This window comes from Lepidochelys olivacea, assembly GCF_965140295.1.
Source record: "Lepidochelys olivacea isolate rLepOli2 genome assembly, chromosome: 20".
Lineage (NCBI taxonomy): Eukaryota > Metazoa > Chordata > Testudines > Cheloniidae > Lepidochelys > Lepidochelys olivacea.
The window spans coordinates 19,268,195-19,280,691 of record NC_140430.1 but is presented as its reverse complement, the minus strand read 5'-3'; the positions used below and the strand labels follow the sequence as shown (position 1 = coordinate 19,280,691).

The following is a 12,497-nucleotide window of genomic DNA, read 5'->3' as shown; positions in this document are numbered from 1 at the left end:
AGTGAGGCTGTCGGCGCCCTATAATCCAACGAACCAATCAACTCCCCTCTCTTTAGCCCAATCACGTAAGGCAGATGTCGTAGGGACCAATCAGAGGAGGCAAAGGGGCGGAACTTTTCCGGGCAAAATCAGGATGGGCGGGCTCGTTGCGTGACCCAGTCAGATGATGAGGGGGCGTGGTCGGACTGTACCATTGCTGTAGACTGCGGGGGACAGTACGGCGAGCGTGACGGGGTAGGGCGGCCCAGCTCCCTCTTCTGTCGCTGCGTGTTCACTCTGTGCTTCCTCCTCCGCGAATGGTCTGGCGCAGCACCGAGTCACGTGAGCCGGTTCCAAGATGGCGGCGGCGGGGTCCGGCTGGGGGCTGGAGGCGGACGAGTTCGAGGACGCCCCCGATGTGGAACCGCTGGAGCCGACGCTGAGCAACATCATCGAGCAGCGGAGCCTCAAGTGGATCTTCGTGGGGGGGAAGGGAGGAGTGGGCAAAACCACCTGCAGGTGAGGGGGGTGGGTTAGACTGTTACAGCGGGCGGAGGGCCTGAGAGCGTGCGTGGCTGTACCACTATGGGGGAAGAAGGGGTGGCAAGGCCACCTGTGGGGTTGGGATGTACCATTATGGGGGGGGAAGAGGAGCGGTTGGGGCTTGGGAAGGCCACCTGAAGGGGTTGGGATGTACCATTATGTAGAGAGAAGGGGGAGTGGTTGGGATGTACCATTACTTTGGAGAGGGAGGGATGACGGTTGGGAGTGTCGAGGCCCCTAGGAAGGGTTGGATGTACCATCACGGGGGCAGCTTGCGGCTGCCTGTAGATGAGGGCCCAATAGAATGGACCATGGCAGTATATAGGGAGAATGACACCACCTGTAGGCTAGAAGGGTTGGGATGTACCATTGTGTAGGGGAGAGGTGTGGGAAGATCGTTTAGAGGGGTTGGGATGTACCATGATAGCGAGGTTGGGCATGTTATTACTATGGGGGTGGCGAGGGGGATAACTTGTGAGGAGTGCTTGGGATATACCATTGCACCAAGGAACAAGACTCTTCTACTGGTGTACTTGGTATGTACCAGTATGCTGGGGGGGGGGGGGAGAATAGGAGAACAGACTACTTGCAGGGGAGCCGGAATCTACCATTGCAGCTGGGCAGGGGGGGTGAGATGCTTCCTGCAGGGGAGAGTTGAAAGTGCCCCCTGCCCCCCTATCCCACGCCTCACCCCTCCTGCTATTCCCAACCCCTTGGATTTCCCAGAGCTATTCTCCTTCTCACACCCACTGACTTGTCCCCCGCAACAGCTGTAGCCTGGCCGTGCAGCTGTCAAAGGTGCGCGAGAGCGTCCTCATCATCTCCACCGACCCAGCCCACAACATCTCTGATGCCTTCGACCAGAAATTCTCCAAGGTCCCCACGAAAGTCAAGGGCTATGACAACCTGTTTGCAATGGTGAGTTAGGGCTGGTGGGCGGGGAGGGGGCAGGAGAGGAAGGAGGAAGAGGATGGGTTTCCAATGGCTCATTTTGCCACATGCAGGGCTGGAGCGGAGTCCCCCAGTGCTTGCAGTGACAGACCCAGGAGTCCTGCTTCCAAGTTGCCTGTTTTAACCACGCGATCAAGCTTCTTAGAACTGGGAAGAGAGGGGGAAGAGTCCTGACTCAGTTTCCCTTCGTTCAGCCTTTAGCCCCCACTTCCCTTTCAGAGGCAAGAGTTAGAGCCTTGGAGTCCTGACTCCTAGCCCGTCCGTCCCGTTCCCCCCACCACCACCACCACTCAAAACACTAGACCACACTCCCAAAGCAGGGAATAAAACCCAGGAGTCCTGGCTCCCAGTTCTCGCTGCTCTAACCACTAGACCCCACTCCCCTTCCAGAGCAGAGAATAGAATCCAGCAGCTCTGGTTCCTAGCCCCTGTTCTAACCCATCAGGCATTCTGAAATGTGTTCATCTCCCCTCTGTCATGCTCTCATGTGGAAGGCAAGAGCTGGTGCTGAGCCAACAAGTCTCCCATCATTTGGACAGCGAAGGCCACTCTTCGCTAAATGCTTGCCCCCTTCTCCTCCCTTTCCCCAGGAGATCGACCCCAGCCTGGGGGTGGCTGAGCTCCCGGATGAGTTCTTTGAGGAGGACAACATGCTGAGCATGGGCAAGAAAATGATGCAGGAGGCCATGAGCGCCTTCCCCGGCATCGATGAGGCCATGAGCTATGCGGAGGTGATGAGGTGAGCTCAGCAGCCTGGCACTGGCCCATGATACTTGCCTGAAGAGATTGGGAAGCTTAGTTGATGTTGATGTTGGAATAGATCTGACAAAAGGGTGACAAGGGCAGGCTGCCTATCACAGAGGAGGAGAGGTTGGGGACAGACTACCTGTGGTAGGGGAGGAGGGGTTGGGATGTACCATTATGTGGGGAAAGGAGAAGGGGTTGGATGTGCTGTCAAGGCAGGGGATGAGACCACCTATAGATGAGGGTCACTAGAATGTACGATTACAGCACTGTGGGTGGGAATGAGACCATCTGTCAGTGAAAGAGGACTGTCTTCTATATAGGTTCTCATACTGCACTTGTCACTGGTCTGAGCACCTTCCTGTAGTGTGTTAAGCAATGTGGCTGCACATCTGTCACATGGGGATGGGACGGGGGGTAAGAGACCATCAGCAAGGGGGTGGAGTGTACCATTATAGTCAGAAGGCGGCTATAGGTCTTCAAGGTGGATACGTTTCCCCCCCCACATCCGCATGGCATCATGCTTGGGCCTGTGAGATCTGGGTTCACCTGCTGACTCTGCGTGCGTAGCTGTTGGCAGGGTCAGAGGGATGACCTAATGGACAGGGCATAAACTCAAGACCTCTATTTGCCCGAGGTGTCTGCTGTGACTACAGGCTAGTGGCTGTGGCTGTTAGGGCCTCGGTTCCCCAGCTGTAAAGCGGAACTAAGAGCATTTCCCTTGTCCAGCTCTTCTGTTTGCCCTGCAAGCTCTTTGGGGCAGGGCTTCCCACACTGTGCAGCACCTGACACAGTGGGACCCTGATCTCTGCTCGGGCCTCTAGGCTCGATCATAATATTACAGTTATTGAGAACAATCACAAAGGCTTCTCAAAAAAAGAAAAGGAGTACTTGTGGCACCTTAGAGACTAACCAATTTATTTGAGCGTAAGCTTTCGTGAGCTACAGCTCACTTCATCGGATGCATACTGTGGAAACTGCAGAAGACATGATATACACAGAGACCATGAAACGATACCTCCTCCCACCCCACTCTCCTGCTGGTAATAGCTTATCTAAAGTGATCACTCTCCTTACAATGTGTATGATAATCAAGTTGGGCCATTTCCAGCACAAATCCAGGTTTTCTCACCCTCTGCCCCACCCCCACCCCCAAAACACACACACACACACACACACTTGCTCTCCTGCTGGTAATAGCTTATCCAAAGTGACCACTCTCCCTACAATGTGCATGATAATCAAGGTGGGCCATTTCCAGCACAAATCCAGGTTATCATACACATTGTAAAGAGAGTGGTCACTTTGGATGGGCTATTACCAGCAGGAGAGTGAGTTTGTGTGGGTGGGGCGGAGGGTGAGAAAACCTGGATTTGTGCTGGAAATGGCCCAACTTGATTATCATACACATTGTAAGGAGAGTGATCACTTTAGATAAGCTATTACCAGCAGGACAGTGGGGTGGGAGGAGGTATTGTTTCATGGTCTCTGTGTGTATATAATGTCTTCTGCAGTTTCCACGGTATGCATCCGATGAAGTGAGCTGTAGCTCACGAAAGCTCATGCTCAAATAAATTGGTTAGTCTCTAAGGTGCCACAAGTCCTCCTTTTCTTTTTGCGAATACAGACTAACACGGCTGCTACTCTGAAAGGCTTCTCAGCGAAGCATTTGGAAATGTAAACCAAGCAGAAGCAAAACCCATTCCCTCCGCAGCGTGTAGTTCACCTGGGACTCTTGACTATGGGAATGAAATTCTAGGTAGCCAATCCCAGTCCAGATCCACCCCCATCTGACAGCTGATTGAGCCATCCAGCTCCTGTCTAACGTGGCCAGAGTTCTGGGAATCCACCCACTGTGCCAATTTGTGCCAAGCATGGAAAGGACCACAGAGGGTGAACTCCCAGCTAGGTGCCACTGCTCAGCCTGTGTGGGGGCCTATCTAGGGGACTTAGTTACCCAAGTGTGAGTTTATTACAGTGGGGAGGGGAGATATGGAGAACAAGCCCCTCCCCTGCACGTGGAAGGGCACTCTAGGCCAGTGGTTCTCAAAGCCGGTCTGCTGCTTGTTCAGGGAAAACCCATGGCACGCCGGACCAGTTTGTCTACCTGCTGCGTCCGCAGGTTCAGTCGATCGCGGCTCCCACTGGCCACGGTTTGCCGCTACAGGCCAATGGGGGATGCAGGAAGGGCGACCAGCATGTCCCTTGGCCCACACCACTTCCCGCATGCATCTGATGAAGTGAGCTGTAGCTCATGAAAGCTTATGCTCTAATAAATTTGTTAGTCTCTAAGGTGCCACAAGTCCTCCTTTCCATTACAGAGAGGTGCTCTGGGATGTACCATTATGCAGGACAAGATCACCTCCAAAGGTGAGGGAGGGAGGACAGAGCTCTCTGATATATACTACAGCCAGGGAGGCGGGAGACTGGTTTGCATAGTCTGACACCTTTTACCAGCACTAGGGAGAAGGGAAGGGGGGTTCCCCAGAGTCTTGTGGGAATGAGCTGAGGGGGGTTTTGCTCCCAACCCTGGTGCTAATGTCTGTCTGGCACATACAGGCTGGTGAAGGGGATGAATTTCTCCGTGGTGGTGTTCGACACAGCCCCTACTGGGCACACACTGCGACTGCTCAACTTCCCCACTATCGTGGAGCGGGGCCTGGGACGGCTGATGCAGATAAAGAACCAGATCAGCCCCTTCATATCTCAGGTAAGTGGGGAAGGGAGCTGGGGAGCCATTGCATGGTTCTTCTCGGCAAGTAGCTTTCTTTCTAGATCTGGGTGGGGTTGAGCTAGACTGTGGGCTGGGCCCTGCAGCGTTCGATTGCTCTGGCTTGGGTCATGGTGTGTCGCACTCAACGGCTCTGATCTGGCGTGGGCCCTCGTGGGTATGGCTCTGTATTCCTCTGGCGTAAGTCAGGTTGGGTTTGGCTGGGGCTATGGGACACCCCGTCCTGGGGTCCAGCTGGCTGAGCCTGCCGTGGGACTGCATCCAGCTCATGGCCCTGTTGGGCTCGGAGCGCTAGCTACTGGCCGGTTCTCTGAGCTGAGCTGTGGCATTGAATCACTATTAACCCTGCCTCCCTCCCCGTCTCTCTCCAGATGTGTAACATGCTTGGCCTGGGGGACATGAATGCCGACCAGCTGGCCTCCAAGCTGGAGGAGACGCTCCCCGTCATCCGGTCAGTGAGCGAGCAATTCAAAGACCCGGTAAGAACTCAACAAGGGGGAAGTGGCGGGTCCATCGTTGCCTTTTTTGTCTGAGCCCAGCACCCGCACAGAACGCAGTGAAGACTCAAGGCACGTAGTGCTTAGACACTGTCACAATTAGTATCTGTCTGTATTCCAGTAGCACCCAGAGGCCCCGACCCGGCCCCATTGTGCTGGGACCTACACGTATAGATCCTAAGGCTAGAAGGGAGCAGTGTGATCATCTAGTCCAGGGGTTCTCAAACTTCATTGCTCCACGACCCCCTTCTGACAACAAAAATTACGACAGGACTCCAGGAAAGGGGACCAAAGCCTGAGCCCACCCAAGCCCCACCACCACGGGGGGAAAGGGGGCCAAAGCCATACTGCCCCAGGCAGGGGGCCTATAACCTTAGTCCCTCTGTCCAGGGCTTGGGCTTTGACCCTGGGCCCCAGCAAATCTAAGCCAGCCCTGGCAACTCTATTAACATGGTTTGAGAACCGCTGGTTAGTCTGACTTGTAGGGCACCGGCCTGAATTCATTCCTGTCTGAACTAGAGCAGAAAAACAGCCAGTCAAGAGTTAAAAATTGCCAGTGATGGAGGATGCACCAGAGCCCTTATTAAGTTCTTCCAGTGATAAATTACCCTCCATGCCTCCACCTTTCCATCTGAATTGTTCCAGCTTCCGCATCCAGCTGTTGGAGTTTGTTGGGCAGTTCAGTCTAGCAGACAAAGCTCTATGATCTGGTCCCCAGGGAGGTACTTACAGACTGTGATCAGGTCAGCCCTTAGCCTTCTCCTTAATCTAAATAGACTCACTCCTTGAGGCCAGCACTGTAAGGCATGTTTTCCACCCCTTTCCTCTCATGGCCGTTCTCTGAACGGTATCGAAGAGCTTACAGTTAAGGCCTCTGTCTACATTCTTACCTGGCTCTTGTGGCCTGAGCTTGTCTACACTTGCGAGTTAACGCGGATTAACGTACGATGCAAATTTAAAGTACACCAGCTGTTCCTGATGAACTCTGTGTTCTTTGTTCCTGTTTAGCTGAACCTATTTTGAAATCTGTTGTGATGGGCTCAGATCCAATCTTTGCAGCATCCCTGCGAGGAAGGGGGGAAGCTCCCGCCCCATTTTCACATGAGGCACAAAGAGGGTTAAATGATTTGCCCGGGGCTCTGTTGCAGAGCCTGGGGGAGAGCCTAGTTTCTTGAGTCCCAGGCCAGTCTACACCCAAAAGTTAGACCTAACTGTGTCGTACAGGGCTATGAAAATGTGACGCCCTGAGTACTGGAGTGAGATCAACATGTGTAGTCCAAGGGAAGGATTCTTTCATTGACCTAGCTACTGCCTCCCGGAGAGGTGGATTCCCTACATCAAGGGGGAAAAACTCCTTCAAGTGTTAGTAGCCAGGGTTGGGTAGGAAGGGGAGGGATCTTTTCGGTTGGGATGGCAACATCCCTGCAGCACCTGTCACCCAGACATCTCAGCAGTCCATTGGCGCTCTTGACATTTGTTTGTCCCTCCCTTTGGGACAGTGAAACTGGACCGGTCAGTTTGACCCCCTTGGTTGGTCAATTTCCAGTTCTCTGGCACTAGCCCAAGGCTAGTTGCAAACAGGCTTTGGAGAAAGGTGCTCTGTCTGGTATTTGATGCAAACTGGAGTCTGACAGAGTTGGGCTGATTCCTGGTCCCTTTGTTCCTGCACATGGGGCAGGGATGAAGGACACGGCTTCCGGTCACTTTTGTGCTCCCTGCGTTTTTGGGGGCCCTGCTGGTGCAAGTTAGAGAAGCCTTGAGGCTGCTCTAGTTGGTGCTGTGATTCCTATGAGCTCCGGGAAGCAGAGAATAGCTATAGGGCATAAGGTTGCCAGTTTTGGTTGGATGTATTCCTGGAGATTTCTTCACGTGACATAATCTTTAATTAAGGACTAATATTAATTCCTGGGGACTCCAGGCCAATGCTGGAGGGTTGGCAACCCTAATAAGGCAGCATACTCCAGCCACCCCACACAGAGGTGTGCATGGGCAGGGAGGAGGAGTTTCTAACTTTTTAAGGCCCCCTTTGGGCTGCTCCAGCAGCACAATGGAACTGAGCATCAGACCTGGTATTGCCAACGCCCCTCTCGGGGCGACAGTGAACCCAGCCCCACCAGTCCCTTTGCATTCCTGCGAGGCTGCTGTGGAATTTGCTGCCGCAGGGGGAACCCTCCTGTCTGCCACCATCTGTCTGCCCTGAAAAGCAAAGGGCCGGGCGGGGGCCGTGTCACTTCTCACCCATTATCTGCTGCTCCCAGCTCTGGATGCTGCAGGGCAGACGCTGATTGCCTGGTGGGGTCAGGCAGGAATCCCTTCTCTTCCCACCCCACCCCCACGGGTGCAGTCTTCTCTGATTTAACCTCTTCCCTCCCCTGCCACTGAGCAATGTGGGCTGGGTGGTTAGGACCCCCACACACACAGGTGAGGATCCGGTGAACCATTGGTGGGATCTAGTGTGGCAGCAGTGACCCTGGGCAAGAGGACACGGTGGGTCCCATCCTGGGAGCGGGGATGGGACAGGGCGCTGGGTGGGCCCGTTGATCTAATCCTGCCTGGGAAAGCTCTTTTCTTTTAAAAGCGACTGTGTGTATTTATTTAGTGTTTTGCAGTAGCACCCCCAGCGCTGGCTGCTGGACAGACACAGGACAGACGGATAGCCCCTGCCCCAAAGAACTTCCCAACTAAGCATAAGAAAAGATCATTTTAAATCTGCTCTTAAGCTATGCTGTCCTTGGTTTGGGAGCCTGCCTGGCTTTTAAGTTCCCTTAACAAACTCTTCTTCCTGTGCGTGTTTCCTGCGCAGGTCTCAATCAGTGACATGGGTTTTGGGAGAAGGTTGCATACAGGTCAGTGGGGTGAGATTCTCATTAGCTTTGTACTTTGTTTGCCTTGGGAAGGGAGCATGGTCTAGTGGGAAGAGCAGTGGGGACTCCTGGGTTCTGTTCCCAGCTCTGGGAGGTGAGTAGGGCCAGCAGGTTAGAGTAGGAGAGCTGGGAGCCAGAACTCCTGGGTTCTATCCCCAGCTCTGCCATTGATGTGTTGTGTGATCCTAGGCAGATCTCTTCGATTCTTGGTTTCTCATTTTCCCCCTCTGTCAAATGGGGGCTAACAGTGCTCCCCCAACACCACCCCCCCCTCCCCGCTGGGGGTCCTGGAAGGGCCCTGAGAGCAGAGTAACGGTGTCATCCCCCGCCCGGCAGGAGCAGACCACCTTCATCTGCGTCTGCATTGCTGAGTTCCTGTCACTCTACGAGACCGAGCGCCTCATCCAGGAGCTGGCCAAGTGCAAGATCGACACCCACAACATCATCGTCAACCAGCTGGTATTCCCGGACCCGGAGAAGCCCTGCAAGATGTGCGAGGCCCGGCACAAGATCCAGTCCAAATATCTCGACCAGGTAGGGAGGGGGCTGGGCAGCTTCCCCCTGGACCCATACCTCTGGGTTCCCTCTAGCAGACTCCCTGCCCCTGGACTGGGCTCCTCATGGCCTTCTCTACCTCCCCTTCCCGCCTTCCCCACTGGGCAGCTTCCAGCCTTCTCAAACTCCACCCCCCAGGGGCTGGAGTAGGCTCCTTCTCTGGCACGGGAGGCTGAGATCAGTGGGTACAGAGGTGTCCCAGCAGCCAGAACCCCTTTGTTATGGATTCCAGTGGCTCCAGGCGTCTGCCAGCCCAGCCCTGGGGGCCTTAACCCTCCCTGCTGCTACATGAGACCGAGCACTGGCGTAGCAGCTCGGCCCCCCCCCCCCCCGATCCGGCCTCCAGCTCTGCTGCCCAGTGCCAGCGTGTGACACAGCTTGTCAGGCCTCAGCTCAGCTCGTGGTGGGGCCATGGCACCAAGCAGCGAAGCCCCTTGAGCAGAGAGACCAACGGCCAAATGGGACCACAGAGCCTGTGCCCCCTCTGGGGTGGGGGTGGGGGGAGGCTGGTTCTCTCTCACCTCTCCCCACCCCCCGCAGATGGAGGACCTGTACGAAGACTTCCACATCGTCAAGCTGCCGCTGCTGCCCCACGAGGTGCGAGGAGCCGACAAAGTCAACACCTTCTCCAGCCTCCTTCTGGAGCCCTACAAGCCGCCCAGCGCCAACTAGGGACGTGCGGTCGCTGCTCCGGTCTGGATCATTCCACTTTGTCAGTTACACACCAGGACCCCGCCTCCCCCCCTTGCAGAGCACAATCCTTCCTGCCCTGTCTGTCACATGATAGGGAGGCTTGCAGTCAGCAGGGGTGGGGGGGGTCGTATTTATTTCCCCTTCCAAGGAGGGGCAGGATCTCTCTGCCACAGGGAGAATACTGGATTCCCTCCCTCCCCTTAACACAGCCCCCCCCACCCCACCCCCGGTAGTCTCAAGGCTGCATTAAAAACCAGCAATCCACGTCCTTCTCCCCCTTCCCTTCCGTAGGGGGCTACGCCACTACAGGTCACTAGATGGGTCCCTTGTCTTTCCCCTCCCCTCTTTCTCCCAGCATGCTCTGCTGCTCCCCCCCTCGCTGGAGGGGGTTCTCCGGGTGCTGGGAGTCAGAGGGGGCTCTGCCAGGTGTTGTACAAAGCCGAGGCCCCGAAGCTTAAGGAAAAACATGTAAATAATAATAATAATAATAATAAAAAAATCTGAGGAAAGTATAGCTGTGGGGTGTTCTTGCGGGGAGGGGCTGGGACTTTCTTTGGGTGGGGGAGGGGCTGCACATGGGAGTGGGGTGCCCCTTGGCCCAGCAGAGGTGGGTGTCAGCAGGGAGCCTCTACATGGCACAGCCCACATGGCTTCCTGCAGGGTGGTCGCTGTCCTGTGTGGGGACTCAAGCCTTGATTTGGAGGCAGTACCGTGGGGGGGTGCGGCGAGGGCTCCCTGGTTCTGGTTCCCAGCTTGGAAAGGCGTGGGGTCTAGCGAGTGGTTAGAGCAGGGACACGGGGCGTCAGGACGCCTGGGTTCTGTCGCCCCCCCTCTCTGCACCAGTGACGCAGTGCAGAGGGGCTGGGGAAGGACAGTCATCCCTCTGTGGGTGCGACTGATCTATTGACAAGGGGGTTGGTGTGGGGATGGAGCCTAGTGACTGTTCTCCCACAGAAGGGAGAAAAGCAACTCCTGGCACTGGTGGGGGAGCAGGGCTGGATTCTCAGTCACTCCATCCTTGCATGTGGGCTGAGGGGGTGGGGCTTCAAGTCCCCTTGGCGTTCCCTGTATTCTGGGCCCCAGCATCAGTTAGAGCAGCCCATCTGTCGCTCGGCTCCCCTTGCCTCCTGTGGGCAGCTTCCTCCAGCGTGGAGGGGGATGCAGCTTCCTGTTCAAGTCCGCATCTCCTGGCAAGGCAGGTTGGCGGCTGAGGCCCTCAAACTCGTGACCCCCAAGCTCTCTGTACGATGAGAGCCCCAGTCTTCCGTGGGGGAACCTCTCGACCCCCTAGAGAGCTGTAAGGTTGTTCATCCAGGGAGGGCTGGATGAACAATCATCCGGTGGATAATGATTTCAAGTGCCAGCCAGGAGGCCAGGCCCTCCGACAGGATCCCCCTGCAATGGCTGGGAACAGGGAGCAAGCCAAGATGCCATTGTTCCCTCCCCCCCCCCCCCCGGCACTGGAGACCCCAGATCTCGAGTGGGGGCTGCCCCCAGAAACCCCCCTTCCCCCCATGGGTTTGGTGACCTGGTTCCTTCCCTGACAGCAAATGGAGCAAACTGGGGTGACCCCGGTTTGAATCCAGCCCCCTGTCAATTGCCTCTGCTTGGTGGAATTGGGCCCGGAGGCTGTTATTAAATTGGGCTTGGCAGGGTGCTGGGGGCCTACCCCCTGGCCCATCTCTGCTGCCCTGCTCTGCCTGGGCACTGGGGGAAGGGGACCAAGCGCCTGTCTTGTTTGCCTGGCTCCTTCCCAGCCGCTTGAGGCTCTGCCGGGAAGCTGGAGGGGGGATTGCACCAGCCTTATCTCCAGGGGCTTCAAATGATGGTCATTAACGAGGAGGGTGGGTCTTGTGCAGGGGTTCTCAAACTGGGGGTTGGGGTTGTGAGCTTATGACATGGGGGGGTCACAAGCTGTTGACGTCCACCCCAAACCCTGCTTTGCCTCCAACATTTATAATGGTGTTAAATATGTAAAAACATGTTTTTAATTCATAATGCGGGGTTGACCCCCTTTCACATGGGAAGCCTCTGAGTGCACCAGGACAACAGATTGAGAACCCCTGGTCTTGTGGATCAAAGCCAACAGTAGGAGCCAGGACTCCTGGGTTCTCTCACTAGCTGAGGGGGGAGTGGTGTCTAGGTGTTACAGCAGGGGGGCTGGGAGCCAGGACTCCTAGGTTCTAGCACTGGGGGGTGGGGGGAGCAGGGCCTAGTAGTCAGAACAGCACAGTGGGAGCCAGGACTCCTCGGTTCCCTTCTTAGGTGGGGCCGTGGCTGGGCCTCCCAGACTCTGGCTTTGCCTGGGCCGGAAGGGCAGGCTACAGCTTCTCCCGCTGCCGTCTCTGCCCGCGCTCGCCCGCAGCAGGGCTGTGAGGCGTCAGCGATGGGGTCGTGAAACACGTGGGGCCCCGTGTGCGTCCAGGAGGGGGTTATGTAAGTCTCTCCGCGTCCGTGTCTGGAACTTGCGTCTGCCCCAGCAAGGGGCTGGGGGGGCTCATTAGTGCCGACCCGCTCAGCCGTGTGTCTCCAAGCTGCCCAGCAAGGCGGTGGGCACCAGTGCTGATCTTAAAGGGCAAGTGCCCTGCTCATGGCTATTTCCTGTTAGTGCATGAGGGGGTGGGTTTCAGAGCTGGGGTGTTGACTCTGCCCAGTAGGGCCTGCTCTGGGAGGGGAGTTGGGTTGAGGGGTTAGGGCAGGGAGTCAGGACTCCTGGGTTCTACAGCCATCATTTGCAGGGGTGCCGGGCTGCCAGAACAGTATCAGCCCCACTCCCTTGTGCTGGGAGTGATGCCTCCCTTCCCCTCCACGCTACCCACCCCACTGCCTAACCCGGCACAAGCTGCCCCCTCCTCGCTTGCCAGCCCTGGCTTTGCAGACAAACAGGAAGCGGGGTGGGGGGGAGTGCAGGTAGGTCCATGTGCCAGGGAGGAGCTGGGA

The 12,497-nt window shown here is 56.2% G+C and overlaps 1 protein-coding gene across 1 annotated transcript; it reads left to right on the top strand.

Moving 5' to 3' along the window:
* Positions 1-201: 201 nt before the first annotated feature.
* GET3 (guided entry of tail-anchored proteins factor 3, ATPase) lies at positions 202-10,066 on the top strand. The gene is made up of 7 exons (XM_084610518.1): positions 202-498; positions 1,293-1,440; positions 2,064-2,212; positions 4,777-4,927; positions 5,320-5,427; positions 8,646-8,843; positions 9,405-10,066. Exons 1-7 carry the CDS (start codon positions 338-340, stop codon positions 9,534-9,536), a joined length of 1,047 nt encoding a protein of 348 aa, XP_084466644.1. The 5' UTR covers positions 202-337; the 3' UTR covers positions 9,537-10,066.
* Positions 10,067-12,497: the final 2,431 nt, after the last annotated feature.

What these genes read in the sequence shown, in the direction of transcription:
- GET3 (XM_084610518.1), top strand. Translation starts at nt 338, where the DNA reads ATGGCGGCGGCGGGGTCCGGCTGGGGGCTGGAGGCGGACGAGTTCGAG. An exon ending in ATGACAACCTGTTTGCAATG is followed by an intron (nt 1,441 to 2,063) that starts GTGAGTTAGGGC and finishes CCCTTTCCCCAG; the next exon opens with GAGATCGACCCCAGCCTGGG. An exon ending in GCGAGCAATTCAAAGACCCG is followed by an intron (nt 5,428 to 8,645) that starts GTAAGAACTCAA and finishes CCCGCCCGGCAG; the next exon opens with GAGCAGACCACCTTCATCTG.